General features: G+C 52.6%; 4 protein-coding genes and 1 non-coding gene across 5 annotated transcripts; 1 reads left to right on the forward strand and 4 right to left on the reverse strand.

Annotated features, from left to right (window-relative positions):
• Positions 1 to 952: 952 nt before the first annotated feature.
• On the forward strand, positions 953 to 2,535 carry STEHIDRAFT_105307 (Aldo/keto reductase). Its single transcript, XM_007310275.1, has 6 exons — positions 953 to 1,099; positions 1,193 to 1,261; positions 1,326 to 1,485; positions 1,560 to 1,892; positions 1,956 to 2,093; positions 2,186 to 2,535. The coding sequence occupies exons 1-6, from the start codon at positions 1,001 to 1,003 to the stop codon at positions 2,368 to 2,370; spliced, it is 984 nt and encodes a 327-aa protein (XP_007310337.1). The 5' UTR covers positions 953 to 1,000; the 3' UTR covers positions 2,371 to 2,535.
• Positions 2,536 to 2,635: 100 nt separating this feature from the next.
• Positions 2,636 to 2,709, reverse strand: STEHIDRAFT_t274. The gene has a single exon. It is a non-coding gene; the product is annotated as a tRNA-OTHER (tRNA).
• Positions 2,710 to 3,168: 459 nt separating this feature from the next.
• Positions 3,169 to 3,495, reverse strand: STEHIDRAFT_36928 (uncharacterized protein; the record flags this gene model as incomplete). The annotated part of the gene is made up of 2 exons (XM_007309919.1): positions 3,169 to 3,288; positions 3,367 to 3,495. Coding segments are annotated over 2 exons (249 nt in total), but the record flags the coding sequence as incomplete, so codon positions are not given.
• Positions 3,496 to 6,039: 2,544 nt separating this feature from the next.
• STEHIDRAFT_150510 (HAD-like protein) lies at positions 6,040 to 7,636 on the reverse strand (the record flags this gene model as incomplete). Its single annotated transcript, XM_007310276.1, has 3 exons — positions 6,040 to 6,066; positions 6,170 to 6,464; positions 6,585 to 7,636. 3 exons carry the CDS (start codon positions 7,634 to 7,636, stop codon positions 6,040 to 6,042), a joined length of 1,374 nt encoding a protein of 457 aa, XP_007310338.1.
• A 1,314-nt stretch (positions 7,637 to 8,950) lies between these two features.
• Positions 8,951 to 14,909, reverse strand: STEHIDRAFT_150511 (uncharacterized protein; the record flags this gene model as incomplete). The annotated part of the gene is made up of 4 exons (XM_007310277.1): positions 8,951 to 12,484; positions 12,571 to 13,007; positions 14,268 to 14,721; positions 14,859 to 14,909. The coding sequence occupies 4 exons, from the start codon at positions 14,907 to 14,909 to the stop codon at positions 9,731 to 9,733; spliced, it is 3,696 nt and encodes a 1,231-aa protein (XP_007310339.1). The 3' UTR covers positions 8,951 to 9,730.
• Between the last annotated feature and the right edge of the window lie 1,693 nt (positions 14,910 to 16,602).

Genomic DNA, 16,602 nt, shown 5'->3' on the forward strand with positions numbered 1-16,602 from the left:
TTCGATGTCTGTTGATTGCAGTAATACCTGTAGTATAATATTTTTGTCTCAGTTGATGGCTATTGTCAATTGGATATAGTCTCTGCTGCCCCTTCCGATACTTTGTGCATGGTTGCTCCTATATTTTGATCAACAAGCATTTGTTCCCGGTCCCTGATGATAGTCCGCTGTGCATGCATGCATCCCAATCACCAGTCAAAGAATACTGAAAGCTCGCATCACAGCACTTAGGAAGGAATATTCATGTAGTCGGCTGAGCCTTAAAATGAATGTGCTGCAAAGCTTTCGTCAAAACACAAATGTTGGCCGCAGCTTACTCTCCCATTATTTGAGCAAATATCAATTATTATGTTCCGTGAAGTTGCATTGTCTGATGCACTGGTTGGGTAGTACGAAGCATTAAAAGTCAGTTCGTGGTCATCCTTCCAAGTAGCGGGACCTGCCGTTCACCGGCCTTACGCCTGCGTTATCCTAATTTAGGCGGGGCGACGGTCCGGTATTCCCCTGGCTCTTTCTGGTCGCGACCATTTTCTTGTGACCCACAACGACCACAACGAAACCATATTCACCCCCATCTTTGTGCCCGTGAAAAGAATGTGTATATGGGACGACAGAACTTGGCTCGGCACCTTGGTTATCTGTTAGGCTCAGCTTGACATCATCTTGCAAGTTCACACCGTTCTGCAACTTTTGCCGTGCTCTATGCTCTCATCTCTGTTTATGATAGTCTCGAGACGTCATCGACGTTTCAACCTTTATGCATCCCTCGGTGTATCAGCGGTCAATCGATAATAGGATCTGTCGCTAGGAGTTTGCGGGATCTTACATCCCCACCCGTCCCCTCGAAGAGTCAACTGATTGAACGGACCGTCGGGCCGCCTCTCCCACAGGACATGCTGAAGTTATAAAAGGCCTTCGTCTTCCCTCGACCGCTCGCTGTCTGCTTTTATAACCTACCATCTACCCACCCAATCACTCGTCCATCGAATTACCACGAACGATGTCTCTCGGAAATATCATCACTTTGTCGAACGAGAAGAAGATCCCGCAGATCGGGCTTGGGACGTGGTTGTCTGAGCCGAAGGAGGTGGAGTACGCGGTATGTCCGTTCCCTTGTAACTTATCAGTGTCAGTACTTTGATACTGATTCTCATGCCCTGATGTCGACTGTGGTTGGATTCTATGGAGCTAGGTCGAGTGGGCTGTGAAGGCTGGATACCGTCACCTCGATTGTGCCATGGTCTACGAAAACCAGGACGAGGTGTGTACTTCGCGATACCGTATCTGAGAGCGCCGTCGATTTATATATGGATGATATGATATAGGTTGGTGCAGCACTGAAGAAAGTCATTCCTTCGATCGTCAAGCGCGAAGACCTCTTCATTACCTCCAAGCTATGGAACACCTCGCACAGGCCAGAGAACGCAGAGCCCGAGCTCGACGACACACTCAAGCAGCTCGGTGTTGACTACCTCGACCTCTACCGTACGTTTTCTCTTCAAAGTTCACCACCATAGCACGCCACATTCCCGCGCCTATCGTACTCACGCATCATGTAGTCATTCACTGGCCCTGCGCCTTCCCCGGTCCATACACCAACGGCCTCTTCCCACCCCACCCAACCATCCCAAACCAGATCGCCCTCGACATGGAAGTCTCCCTCGTCGACACCTGGAAGAAAATGATCGAGCTCCAAAAGACGGGTAAGGTCAAGACGATCGGCGTCTCGAACTTCACCATCGAGTATATCAAGGCGATCACGAAGGCGACGGGCGTGAAGCCGGTGGTGAACCAAGTCGAGGCGCATCCGCTGTTGCCGCAGGACGATTTGGTGGCGTTTTGCAAGGAGGAGGGTATTCATCTTACGGCGTATAGTCCGTTGGGCAACAACTGTGCGCTCTTTTCACCTTTAGTATGTGCTAGTGACATCGTATTGACTCTTACGTTGTTTTTAGTGGCTGGCAAGACGAAGCTTGTGGATTATCCGGCTGTGAAGGAGGTCGCGGACAAGCTTGGAGCTACGACTGCTCAGGTCCTTGTCGCCTGGGGCGCATACCGCGGTTACTCCGTCATCCCAAAATCCGTCAAAGAAGGTACGCGTATCTCTACTTCAACCCTAAACCGCCTCATGCGTTCCCCTCCCTTTCATGACCCTCTTGAATACTTACCACATGGTGTGATACAGAGCGTATCAAATCCAACTTCAAGCAGATCGTCCTCTCTCCCGAAGACTACGAGAAGATATCCGCCATCGGGAAGGACAACCACACACGGTTCAATACCCCCGCGGCGTATAATCCGAAGTGGGATATCAACATGTTCAATGAGCCGGCGGAGCTGAGCGCGACGTATAAGGTCAAGATCGAGTGAGCGCGTGGGGTGGGCGATATCTTTATGTCGGATAGATTGAACGTATTGAGGACTGAGGACTGAGCAGCCATATGGATGTATTTTATGATGTAACCGCTGGGTGCAGTTTGTAGGTGTGTAACTGGAAGTCGAACCAGAATTGTATACCTGATTGCCCCGCTTTCGTGACACCTGATTTTCTGATACACTACGTTTCGTCGATGGTTACTCAAGATCAAAAAGTTGAGAAATGGACGTAAAATGTTGGCTCTATATCTTGCTCTAGTAGCAGCACCTCGTTTCGATCGAGGGACCTCAGGGTTATGGGCCTGCGCGCTATACCAGCTGCGCCATGCTGCTAATAATGGAATGCACAGGGATCTATCTGCCTGTGTGAGGAGACACCGAATAAAACATCCCGATATTTATGAACCTTCACCTCGACGTGAGCTGCCCAAGAGCCATCCGCACTTCTCAAGAACCTGGCCATAAGCCTTAGAAGAGTGTAACTCACCGCTTACAGAACACAACACTGTGATTCGAACTGCACTCAGTTGCACTCTGCTAAAGTTGGAACCCAAAGCAAATTATTGTATTACAAGATGAGTGATCAACTACATGCCTACATCAAGCCCACGCACTACGATTCTACCACAGCATTCTTAGAAATAATCCAATCCTAACAATGAGCATGTACGAAGAACTCCAGACTCGACGGACTCCACGCCACGTAAAGTCGATAGCTAGGATGATGTACTGCAGAAAATAGAGGGCGGCCGCGCAGAGACACACGCCTAACACAAGATTTCCAGAGTTGGACCATGCGATAGCGATGAGAACGGCGGTCGATGACATGGATGCGCAAACTAGCATAATGATAGGAAGGCGGGACGCGATGGAGAAGAAAAAGAACGACTGGTAGACATCCATCGCAAGGGCCTGTGTGATTCATGCCGCAAAGAGGACACATTAGAAATCAAGAACAAAGGGGTTCAAATAAATCTAGTAGAGACGCACCTTGAACTTATCGGCATTCGCACAAGAGTATGCCAGTAGGAACCACGCATCTGTACATAGACCTATACCAGCGGTGATGCTTGACATTGCGACTGCTGCTTTCGCGAAGCCATCGCATCCAAAGGCACTGTCTGGCGTGTAGCCAGCGAGAGTAAAGCTAAAGCTATCAAGCAAATGTATCAGATGGCCGTTAATACCAGTATACGGTAGAGGGTAGTGTGATCAATAGTTTGGCCACTTACGCAGCTATTCCGACAAGCTTCAAGAAGGATAATTACTTAGAACGTGATCAGCGACAAAAGACTATGCAGTAGCACTCACTGACGCACCAACGGCCCACCACTCTTTGAGGAGCCTCTCAAGAGTACGCTCATAGTCAGAGTCTGTCTGGGCGTCTCTCAACTCCTTATAGTAAGTGAACCTGTCAAATAACGACTCTCCGGCAGCTGAGACGTTAGTAGAAGCATCGTATATCACCTGAGGTAGAAGGGAGGGCTGTACGGCGGCAGCATCGTCGTTGGGAGCACATTCATGAAGTTCACCCTGGAGAGGTTGAGTGGACGTGACTTCCGTGTAAGGTTGGTCATCACCTTCTACAAGTGGCGAAGAGGGTTCCATTGTGCTAGTCAGAACGTCCGACATGTAATTCTTGATGATGTGGCGGAGGTGAGATGGAGGGGTTTCGCTCGCGTCTTTCGCCGTGTCATTGATATCAGATGGTTTTCCGGTGAAATATGAGACCAGAGAAATCATGGATCGAGTCTCATATGACGCGAGTGTTGACGTAGATGAACGATCCTCGGAGAAGGAATGGCCCCCAGAAGTCGAATTTTCAGTAACCCGATGCTCTGACATCTGTTTGTGCAGGGTGCGATGCAGTCAATAATTAGAACCAGTTATAAATAACGTATATCATACCAAGTCATGCAACCAACGCTGCGTCAGTTCGAATCGAACATCCCCTACCAAGTCTCTAAACCTAGAATCGGTGATTAACGATAGCGATTTACGAATGTGCAATCGTTTGGGAAGAAGGTTATCGCTCCCCGCCCGGTAGAGAATCTTTCCTGGAGTTCCAAGAATATCAGGACAGGCAACGTCGACGTAGAGACTGTGACGTACCAGAGCACACCCTAGGCATGACACTGCGCTGCCGCTGCAAGACTTCTTCGGAGATGTCGACACAGAACTCCTCAAACTTGGTATTTATAAGATTGGAGAAGGGCCCCCGAGCACTCGTACGATCCTCGTCGGGTTCTGCATCAAAATGAAGTACACCCTCAGTTAGTCTTACATAGAAAGCTTGAAGCCCGGTCCTCAATCTCACCATCCTCGATCTCAAATCCTAGAAAAAGGGCGAATAGTTTCAACTGTTTTCTCATGACCACGACCGGATCGAGAGACTCCGAGTCCGACCACATCCCCTGATCTGCCCACACCCACGCCTCTTCTTCTTCTGGGGAAGCGAATGCCACCCTAGCGGAGGCGATTGAATCCCTTCGGGCTCTTTCCTTCCGCTGCGTTTGCACCATCCGCGCCCTCTCCTTCTCTAAATCTTCGTCGATCGCATCGCTCACCCGTCTGGCGTCAATCTCCTTGAACCTGCGGATCTGCCGCTGCGCGAAGCTCTCACTGGCGGGAGGAATCAGGGCTGCGGTCAAAGGGTCTATGTTCTGCGATATCTGAGATCGGAGTCGACGAGCACCAAGGCCTACATGAGAGCGTAGACGTAGAAAGCGGTTCGAGTCCTTGGGTCGGTCTGAAGTGGGAAATGTAAAATCCATGGTTTCGGGAATTTGGATTGCTTCTGAGAGGTTTTATCTGGGTGAAGGGGTGGGTGATCCTTGCTCGAGGATAGCTTCTTGTTTATATAGATCCCATAAGAGCTCGATGGAATATACAAAGCTCCTGGAAGACACAAGTAAGCGCACCGCATCGCCTAACGTCATGAGAGTTTGACGTCATTTCGAGGACACTGCCGGTGGCATATCGGAGCGCTGATTCATGTCGCCTGGATTAGAGCGTTCGTTGCTCAAAATGCCCAATTGAGACGTGTTCGTGAGACGAGAGGGTCGGAGGGGTTATATATTAGCACTTACCAGATCTTGTTTTCTTGTCGAAACGAAACCTGTCTTCTGGAGTGGGTATGTCACCTCCACAGAGAATATTCCTCGGCTGTGGTCGCATCGCCTCAACGGTGCCCCTCGGCACCCACAAATGTAGTGCGGCAAGACAAATGTAGTGGATAGTGATGGAGGCCATATGATCACGCACGGTGCATCTCAAAGATACCGGCAGCTCGGAATGATTAAACGGCAACAAAGAAAAGGAAGAAGGGGACGTATAACCCGAAGGCATCTAGTCCTCCAACAGAGTGGAACTGGATGAAGTCCTCTCCGAAGCATGCAATCAGGACAAGAGGGCGACTATATTCGTACAGCAAAAATATAAGCTCAGGGATGCGAAGCAGGGTTTGGTCTCTGAGAGAGACTGGGAAACGGAAAGTAGAGAGAATGTGATTGCTGGAGTGTCGGAGGCTGATCATGAGCGGGACATTGGATGAGACAAAGTGTGAAATTGTGTACAAGCATTGCGCAATTATTACGCGAGCAGAAAGTGATTCAGACCAAAACATGCACAAGGTCCAGGAGCCTGCACGGTTACGGTCAAAGGTTAGTGTCGCGTCGAATCAGTGGGTGTCTGAATTCAACATGGATAATACATGAAAAACTTACTAGTGTGATGCAAGCGGAATCCCCAGTATCATTTCTCCAATGACCTCCGAACCGGCAGCGGCTCTCGCTCTCGCGCCCTTGATCGCGTTAATAGCCAACGCAGTTGTACAACCACGATTCCCTATGAGCATCCCAGTAGTAGGATAACGGTAAAACCAGCCGTCCTTCCATCCACCGTCCACATCCTGCATCTTGCAAAGTGTCGAACGATCTGTTGATGGGTCAATCCCGACTTGGTTGCAGCATATGACGCGAATGGCCAGGGCGAGAGCGTCGCCGCTGGCTCCAAGGCGCTCGCGACAGCGTTCCGCAAATAGAGGAGTAATACGACCACGAGTTTTGGGGGAGACAACATTGAGAAGCCTGGAGAAAGAGCTGTGTTGGTACGAAGAAAGTGAGTGCTAATATGAAATGCCACGAGAAAGAAAGACATACTATAGGAAGGCCTCCGGAGGTGGGTAGTATCCCGTACCATCAATATACGCACGATGCTTCAGGACTTGTAAAACCCATTCAAACGTCTCCTTCAGCTCATTCCCTCGACCATTGCTATAGAACGCCGCGAGGACGTTAACGCAGATGACGGGGTCGACCCGAGGGCGGCTGGGATCGAAGTATACTTGAACGATGCCGTCTGCATTGCGAAGGTGAAGAATATCGTCTAGGATTCGGTGCTTTGAAGAAAGCGATAGGTGGGGAGCCACCATAACACCAATGGCGCTAGTGTCGGAATCGTAGGGGTAGTCTTTCGTGGTGAGCTGGCCAGCTCCACGGAAGAAGTTGAAGAGTCCATCGTACTCGACATAGTCAACCAGTGACGAATCGCCAGTGGCCTCGAGAATCAGTAGCTGAGTGAAGTTTTCTTCGATGGTTTGGTTGTCGGATGTGTATGATACGTGCTGTTTCGCGTTAGCCCGCATGAACGCCTGTGCGCGCTCGACCGGGTCGAAGCAGAGACATCGGAGTAGTTGCTCAAGGTTGCTGACATCTTGATAAACAATTCCAGTCATTCCGAAAGAGCGGGCGACGAGGACGTTGTCAACTAAGTCGTCGATGAAGATGGTACGTGATGCATCTGCTCCCGTCTGCTCGAGTATATGGCGATAGAAACCGAAGTCTGGTTTGCGGGTTCCCACCTCCGCGGAGACGAAGACGCCATCGAAGATGTCCCAGTCTGAAAAACGGGCTTGAACGATCTGCCAGTCGGGTGCAGACATGTTAGACATGGCGTAGATCTTTCGACCTGGTCTAAGCTCCCGGATGATGTCGACGATGGAGGTGCGGAATGTGAGGGTCTGCTGAGCGGCTCGAAATGCGGAGGCAATGTCTTGAACGGTGACCCCCATCTGCCGGGCTGCTTGCTCGTAGCATGCTATCTGAGATAGGTCCCCTCGTTCATAGTTAAACCAGGTCGTAGTCCTGAGGATGCGGTACATCATAGTTGGGGTAACAGGTGAAAGAGGGTCCGGAGCCCAAGTGAATAGGACATCACCGAGGTCGAAGATGAGGGTATCAAAGGTAGGAACAGAGGACATCGTGGTGATGCTACGAAGAGGTTTAGGTCCTGGAGACGAAGAAGTCAGTTCTCACGACAAGATGCTAGCACTATATATAAATCAATCAAGTCAAGAGGCTGGTAGCCACCGATGCTGTGAAGTGATAACACTGAAAGCATGCCCTGGCTGGGAGCTGACAACACTGAGGGGTTCGGTCCAAGCTTGAGAGGACCGCGCTGTATTCCCTGGAACAGAGACTCTACGGGTACGGATGTACAAACGGTGTGACAAGGTAAACTAGAGAGAGGACGACGCGAAGCGAAGTCGACGAAGACGAACGATAGCGGAGTCCGAAAACTCGGATAATTCCGCTGTAAGCTGTGGCACCGGTGGCCCAGGCTTACAAACACGTGGCATCCACAGGCCGCATACATGTTTGGTTCCTCGAGGGCGAAGGAATCACTCAGAGTGCAAAACGGTCCCCCACTGAAACGCGGTGGCACCCTGCTAGTAAAGAATGTACCACGACTCCCAAGGCGGGACTAAGCCCATGTTGTACTAATGAAAGCCTGCTCACATCGCCTCCAGCTCCGTAAAGCACGATGTAAGCAAATAAATCTGTCATTGCCGCGAGGTGACACCAAATGGAGACCAACGTCCAAGAAGACCTTGGGGACGCTCGCTAGTGGCAGAGTTTCCGCACTGTAACTTCGACAGGAGGGACTAATCTTGTCTATCCGTGCACAAAAGGCTGATGAGACATGACAGGCTCCAGCTGGTCGCAATTCGTAGCGTGAAACACAAGAGAAGACAAGTCGAATGGGACAATGTCATGCATAGTTGGGCGAAGCATCCGTATTTGAAGCCAAGATTCACCTGTGACTCCGAATCATGTCACTTTCCTTGCACCCTTAGACTCTGACGAGGACGTCTGACATTGGTTCGTTCGAGTCCTTGCCGTTGGCGAGCTCGATGTTATTGCAACAATAACCATACCATCAATCGGTCAGAAAACACCCCTGCAAAGAAAGCGGGACGATGTGACGCACCATATCACCCTCAGCCGTGCGGTCGTACGAACGAAGTCACCGCTTCCACTCAGTATTTTATCGCTGCCTCCCGGACCATCAGCTCGCTCAGACTCAAATTGGAATTGGGCACACGAAGTATGACAAGCCGCACTGGTCCATAATTCCAAGCTCTTGATCGACATTCGCACTGAGTACTCCCCAGGAAAAGCAAATGAGTAGGAGAGCGAAAGATATCGTATAAATAGGAGAACTCACCAACTGAATCGAACTCTGTCGCCAGACCAGAAACCCCAGGGGCCGGCCTCTCTTGTCAATGGGGTAGATTCATGCATGGTGTGACAAGACAAAGTGCAAATGGATAGCAACGCGCTCACAAAAACGCATGCAACATACATCTCTGAACTCTGGGGTCTACCGTGATAAATCGACAGCAACAGCTCGAAGTGATCCGATCACTGTCAATTGAGAACAAAAACGGAGAACGTCATGGTGGTGACCCGAAAGGCATCTACTTACTATTGCGCTAGTACCGAGTCCTTGAACAAACCGTAAACCGTAAACCGAACCGAGACTGGAGTCCTCTCCGAAGCAGAACAAGCAGGTAAGCCAGACAACACGAGACGAGACGAGACGACGATTATTATACGTATAGCGAAAAGAGCAAGTCAGTAGGCAAGCGAGCGAGCTCAGGAATGTGATGCGAAGTAGGGTTCGGGTTCCGGGTCTCCGGGCCTCCAAGAAAGACAAGCAGCTGCAGAAAGGGAATATGATTGCTGAGGTGAATGGGTTATGAGCAGAAAATGGGGCGAGATGAGATGAGATGAGATAGGGGGAGGAACAAAGCACCGAGATCGATCGTACACACACATTATGCAAGTCGAAAAAAAGTCAATAAGAGCAAGAGCATGAGCATGAAACATGGTGAATGACGCGCACAACAAAGAATAACTCGAGAAAAAATATCAAACTGTGTACATCTCCACCGAAAGAGAAAAGAAAAAAAGAGGGATATCCGAAGCACATCCAGAGAAAGGGGATAAAAGCACCAAATAAAATTACCGCAAAAACCTTCCGTCCACTCACCTCACCACACCCGCCTCACTCAATCAACAGGATACAAGAAGCTCGCCAACACCCACCCAATCTCGCCCGTCCCGCTCGTCTCCCTCGCCAACAACAAACAATCGTCGCCATCATCCACATAAAGCGGCAGATCCTCATGCACGCTCGGATGCCCCGCCTCCTTCAATATATCGAACACGTCGCCCAATTCGAGCCTGAAGAACGGCAGGCCGTGGTACGAGACTCCATCGGGCGGCTCGCACGCATGGATGACGCGACATGCATACAACGCACGCGCCGAGGCGTATTTTGATCCTGCAGGCTTTCCAGACGACGCCGGCGGGGACGCGTACTGCAGCGTCCTCGAACTGCGTGCACCATGACCGTGCGCGTCCGGGTTCGCATACGGATGCGAAGTATACGACTGCGAGCGCGAGTACGAGTGCGTATGTCCCTCGACCGCAGCCGCGACCGACGTCGTCCGCTTCGGCTGCTGCTGCTGATTCTGCTGCTGGCGATGGAACGTCTCGTAAAGAGGCGGGCTATACTCCGCCGCGCCGTTGTCGAGTTCGAAGTTCAGGTCCAGTTTCTGCTGCCGTGCTTTCCGGGAGGATGAGCGTCGTTTGACGGCCCCGGGTCGCATCGAGTCCATCAGGTTCGCTAGATGTTGCCCGTGTCCTTTCTTCTGGCGTCCTCGGTCATCCCTGTCTCGTTCTCGGTCTTCAGGTTGTTGTTGGTCGTGATGATGATACTGCGACTCGAAAGTCTCCTCAGGTCTCGGACTCCTCGACAACCCATCCATGAACATCCTCCCCTGCGACGCCGCCTTCCTTAGTGGCATCGGCATACTCTTCCTCTTCGAAGATGACGACGACGAAGGCGAAGGACCTCGCACGGGCATGAGCGGCACGTCCAAAGCCGAATGACCCGAATGGCCGGAGTAGGTCGATTGGCGCTGTTGCCCCGATTTGGCAGACCGGATCGAGCGCAGAGACTCGTCGGAGTCTTTCGAACGAAGTGTGTGCTGTGTATGTGCTCGGCGTCTGCTGGGGTCGTACGACTGGCTGTCTGGAAGTGAGGACGGGAGGCTGGGACGTCCTTTGCCGGTGTGTTGAGGATACGGAACAGGGGCAGAAGGGACGACGAAGGCCTCTTCATCGGGCGAAGTGACGATCGTCGACTCCAACGATCCAAACATCGCCGCCACCCTCTCCGCCTTCCCATTCTCCTTCCCATTTACCCCCTCATTCACATTCCTCCTCGCCCCATTACTACTCGCCGTAGTAGCGGTAGTCGACCGTCTAGCCTTCAACATCACCCTCGGCGGATGCACGATCCCCAGCGCCTCAACAGCCGCCTCCGCCTCGACCCACCTCTCCCTCCAAATCCCCTCCGTCATCTCCAACCCTTCATTCCTCTCTCCCTCCACCCTCAAACAATCCCACAACTCCCTCCATTTATACCTCACATCCGCCCACCACTGCGCCTGTATCGCCGTCCAACTCCTCACAGCGCCAAAAAGGCCTTTATGCACCAGTGCTAAATACTGCGGGAGCTCGTCGGCTAGTTGCGCTCGTAGTGCGAGGTAGGATGTGGATGCGTCGAGGAGCGCGGCGGGCGGACGGCCTTTGGAGATGTTGTGGTGTAGTAAAGCGTGATGTGCGGGTTCGAGGTTATGCATCGTGTGTAGGAGGCAGTGTGGTGCCTTTGTGGTGTTGAGGAGGAGGGCGAGTTGCGGGAGGAGATGTTGGTTGAGGATGGCGCTGAGGTCGGTGCAGGATTCGATGAGGTGGCGGTCGACTACTCGGACGAAGGCGTCGAGGGCTTCGGAGCCGCCTTCTTGAGTCGCTGGTAATGGCGAGGGCGATCTTCTCCTCCTTCGCCTCTTTTCACGTTCCTTCTCACGCTCACGCTCTTCTTCGAGCTCTGCAGCACCTTTCGACTGTTTCCGGTGTCTTGTTGTGGGCGGAGGAGGGGCAGGAGGATCAGGCGACGAAACCTCCGCAACGGGTATACCAAGCACCTTCGCGAACCCCTTCGCCCACCCACTCAACTTCCCCATCATCTCCCTCGACTCTCTCGCCCATCCCACCGCCCCACTCGCGAACGTCTCAATAAACGCCTCTATCTCTTTCATCTCTTTCTCCATCTCCTTCACCCTCTCCGCCTCTTCGTTCTCGTCCTTCTGGCTCGCACCGAGTGCTTTGGGGGCAGAGGATGCAGGACCGGGTGGACCGGGTTTCAAGCGAGCAGCAGCGACGGCGAGCGCGATAGCAGCGCCTCCACCACGCTTCTTCGCCGCGCCCACCGTCATCTCTCCCGCCGTCCCTCCTCCTCCCTCTTTCGCTCCTTTCCCCTCCTTCCCCTCTCCCTCCTTCCCTCCGTCTCCGTCGCCCTCTCCTCCGGCACCAGGGGGAGGCTTAACAATCCCCCCCGCGACAAGTACCTCTCTAACGATCTCCCTCCTCCTCCGTCCTTCATTAACCTCCCACCCCACCCTCTCCATCATCCCCTTCGCCTCCCTCAACCTCTCCTTATCCGGATGTCCATCCTCCGTCTCCACCAATATCGCGCTCAACAACAATGCGTACTTCAATAACCTTTGCACGGGCTTGATGAGGAGGGAGGGAAGGTCCCAGGCGTGGGTTAGGGATTGGGCGAGGGTGCGTGTGTGGGAGAGGTACGGGAGGAGAGTTGGGGAAGAGGTGGGACTGGATGTGAGGTGGGAGAGGTGGGAGAGGGCGGTGGGGTGGCGGGTTATGTAGTGCGTGTACATTGGGGAGATTTGAGGGATCTGGGTATACACAGTCACGCGCGAAGAGTAAGCAGTGAGTGGGTGGGTAAACGAATGGTTAGACAAGGAAGGAATAGAAGACGTACAACTTCAATAAACAACCTCCCCACATAATCCACCCCCTCCCCACCCTCCACAATCCCTCCCAGCGCCCTCTCCAACTCCTCACTGAACAAATCCGAAAAAAGCGCGAGGTCGCCTATATTGGAGAATATCGTCCGCGCGTCTTCTTTCGACATCGGCGGGGGTGGGTCTGCTGCTGTCCCGGTTGCTGTGTGACCTATTGCTGTGGATGTTGATGTATTTGATGTGGAGGTGGAGGTGGAAGCGGAGGAGGACGCAGGTAGGCGATTGGGCGTGAGTGGCATCTTGCTCGACGATCCGGAACCAGAGCCAGAGGCGGCGGCAGACCCAGTGGGAGGAATCGAAGAAGCGGCGGTGGACGAATCGGAGAACGTGGATAGTGTCCGCTCGGAGGATGAGGAGGATTGAGGCGGGGTGAGTGGGAAGGGCGTTTTTTCGCCTGTGATTATTCCGAAACAAAAAAAAGAAAAAACAATTGAGTATTTATTGTGCGATGGTTGGATAAAGTTGAATGGAGTGGAATAAATTAGATAGAGAGACGGAAAGAGAGTGTGAGTCGGCGTTCGAATTCGAAAGCTCGTTCGGTATCCGTATAGGGGTCCTTCGCGCCACGCCACGCCACGTCACGCCACACCTAACCCGAATGTGGCCCAACTAGTACTCGACTCGGACTCAAAGGCCAGGCCCGCAGGTCACAGCGCATTATGCTGTAGTGGAGGCCGGAGGCCAATAGACGACATGAACGCGTCTCGCGTCCCACACTTCGCGTCTAATACCAATTCTGGAATGAGACATCCCGCCATCCCTCACGCCACGCCACGCCACGCCGCGTTCACCCACGACATAAGTAACGCATGAGCCCTTGCTCCCCGGAAAGGCGAAACGAAATGAAGGCAACAGACTCGAGTGCGTTCAGGGATAGGAGGGGAAGCAAATACACAGATGTACAAGTGGACAGTGGACAGTGGATAAGTCGCGGATGTGTTCACGCCACGTCCTTGTCCATGTCTATCCATGACATGATGCATGAGCATGAGCAAGTCTCCCCTCTTTTGCGGTAGACAGCCAAACCCTAGCATCTAGTCGTCTAATGGCAAGAAAATTAAAGGCCAATGCTCCACGGAAACAAATCCAAAGCGGGATTGTACTGACATTGCCCATGGACGACCGTAAGTACGACTGTTAGCGCTAACCCGCGTTCCCCGACCGGACGAAAATGAAGTCAACAGACCCGGACTCGAGCATTTCTAAGAATATGGAAACTGATCCGCACCGCAAATACGAGCGGGACGATAGCAGAGCACCATACACATGAAAGATAGCGGAGAGTGGAGAGTGGAGAGCATAAGTGGACAGTGAACCAGTCGAGCATGGTTGTGGCCGCATTCTCCGGAAAGGGTGAAATGGGATGAAGTCAACAGACTCTACACTGTCCAGGGATGGCCAAGGATAGGAAGCACATGTATAAGTATACAAGTGGACAGTCGAGCATAGAGCATGGGGTCGGACCCGAGTTAACCTCGGCTTGACCGATCATTCGCCGGACGCTGGACGGTGCATGACCATTGCGAGAGACGACGCACGACCTCCCACGCCCCTGAACGTGGCATACCCAAACCTCAAATCTCAAACAAATCGGAAACTAAAACCGAGAGAAAAGATGCAGGAGAACAGAAGAAAGAAAAGGAAGAAGACTCACCAAGCGCAAGCGGAATATGGACATCCCTAATCAACGCCAAATCGCTCGCATACGCCCTCTCCGAATTCAACAGCTCCAACAACGCATGCGTCCTCTTCGACACCTGTTTCGTCTTCACTTCCTTTACCTCCTCTTGCCCCACCTCCTGCACCTCCACCTCAACGGCCTTCGTCTTCATCGTAGGCGTCTCGTCCTCCCCTTCATCATCGTCGGCGTATGATCCTTCGGGAGGAGGCGTGTGCGGGGTGAGGACGAGGGTGGCGGAATCGTCGGAGTGGTGTGAGTCGCGGTGGAGGGCGTCGAGGAGGTTGGAGAAGGAGCCGAAGGAGCGGGATTGGACTTGGGGCATGTCCGAGTCTGACCCTGCGCCTGGATCTGCGCCTGGTCTGGAGGAGGAGCGGGGGGGACGGAGGGGAGAACGGGCGGGGATTGTGGGCGCTGAATTTGATGATGTCTGCGTTGTGTAATGTTGTGTTGTGGGTAGGTGTGGGTGAGTGGTGGGTGAAAGGGAGAGACGGACAGGTCAGCGCGGACGCACGAGGGAGGAACGAGGCGGAGAGTGTTCGGATAGAAATGAGGTCTGGCACTGACCATATCTGTCACTGAATCTCCTTCCATTCCCACCGCTAAAGACGCGCTCATCCTGGCCTGCTCCTACTGTCAAGCACTCCAGGACTGGAAGGATGCTGGGCGAAGGAAACAGACGACGTGGATGTGGACGGAGGGGATAGAGCGAGCACTGACTTAGCCGTGATATCAAATCTGGCTTTCGAGAGTGCTGTGCGCCGCTTGTTGGGCGGCCGGGCCCGGGTAGATCTGCCGTGCGTGTCACGGCTCCCAGCACTCTTTTCTTTCTCAGACTCTTGCCACGGTTTGAGCTCTCTTTCGCTGCTGGCGTGTCGATCCTGTGGATACCGTGGGCGTCGTTGCATAATCCCTGCACGTTTGTGGACGAAGGTTGTACAGCTGGCGTATACTTATCACAAGGATGGGCGGTGGCAAGCGGACAGCTGTTCGCATCATGAAGCTTGCCGGTCTTACATGGACATCACCTATCCATCCTCAGCCTCCGTTCGTCTGTAGCTCATCTCTGTTCTGCTCTCAGTTTGTTAACATGCTTTTTAGTGCTACTAAGTGGTAGGCTAGGATCTCAGTGATATTTCCCCTTGATGCCTGATGAAATGGATGACTGGAACGGCCTCAGGCTCTGATTATTGATTCTGAAATCAACACTGCGGATTGATATTTAATCATTCTTTTCCGTTCGCTTGTTCACTCGCTAGCACCGTCGATGATTGATCCGTGCTCTCCAAGTGGTCTCTCCATGGTTCCGAAAGCACCCGCTACAACCTTCACGTTGCTCTATACAGAAACTTCGTTACCCGTCTGGTTCGCACCAAGTTTGCTGCTGGCCTCACATCTCCTGTATGGACAAGGACCCTGCCGAGTTGCTCATATACTCATCTCGGCTACATACGGTCTATGGTCTGTCGCAGACGACTAGGACTGGCTAGGTGCTAGAATAACCTCCGAGTCTGAGCCTGATTCTAAGCAGATCGACGCGGTTGGATGCCCAGATACTCTCGGTCGCTGTCCTGGCGGGAACCAGTACCATCGACGATCGATCTGCTCTCGTCCTATTCACAACCGAGTTTCCTCTGGTTCCGGATCTGCATTTCGTTGACCTCCACCAGAATACTTATCCAGGTCGGACATCACACAGAATAATCGCGTCCGTGCCAGTGGCTCCACGACCGACGACCACCATCTATTAGTATCACATCGACATTGCAACCGACACCTCGGAGACTCATCGTTCGACTTTGAAATACAGTACTACCTCTCGCCCTCGTTCTAGTCCGGGACCCTCAGGCCTCGCCATTTTTTGGATAGACGATTCGGATTCAGTATTGGCACCCAAATACTGTAATAATAAGGACTGATCAATCGCTCCGCACCCTTAGGCTGCCTTTATTAATCTTGGAGTGCGGCGAACGAACGAACGAACGTCCCTCTGATTCTTATCAGGGATAGAGAGCCGCTAGATTGGCCTGTGGCGAGGACGGTGTTGAGGACGGTCGAGGTCCTGAATGGACGGGTTCACAAATTGATGAATCGGGCTTTGGTGAGGTGAGGTGTATGCAGCGCGGAAGAAAGGAGCGGACCGTGTGGGGGAGGTCAGGTGGGGTGGAGTGGGGTGGAGTGGAGTGAAGTGGTTGGCGATGGCTATGGCGACGATGGGTTGGGCTATGAAGGGTTGAATGGTGGAGGAGGAGCTGGGGTAAGACATTGTCGAACGTTGGGATCTAAGGAACTGTGCATAATAGGAGAATCA

Source organism: Stereum hirsutum, assembly GCF_000264905.1.
Source record: "Stereum hirsutum FP-91666 SS1 unplaced genomic scaffold STEHIscaffold_19, whole genome shotgun sequence".
In the NCBI taxonomy this organism is placed as follows: Eukaryota; Fungi; Basidiomycota; class Agaricomycetes; order Russulales; family Stereaceae; genus Stereum; species Stereum hirsutum.

Coding starts and splice junctions, on each gene's coding strand:
- STEHIDRAFT_105307 (XM_007310275.1), top strand. CDS start 1,001: ATGTCTCTCGGAAATATCATCACTTTGTCGAACGAGAAGAAGATCCCG. Junction 1,486..1,559: donor TGACTACCTCGACCTCTACC/GTACGTTTTCTC, acceptor CGCATCATGTAG/TCATTCACTGGCCCTGCGCC. Junction 2,094..2,185: donor CCCAAAATCCGTCAAAGAAG/GTACGCGTATCT, acceptor GGTGTGATACAG/AGCGTATCAAATCCAACTTC.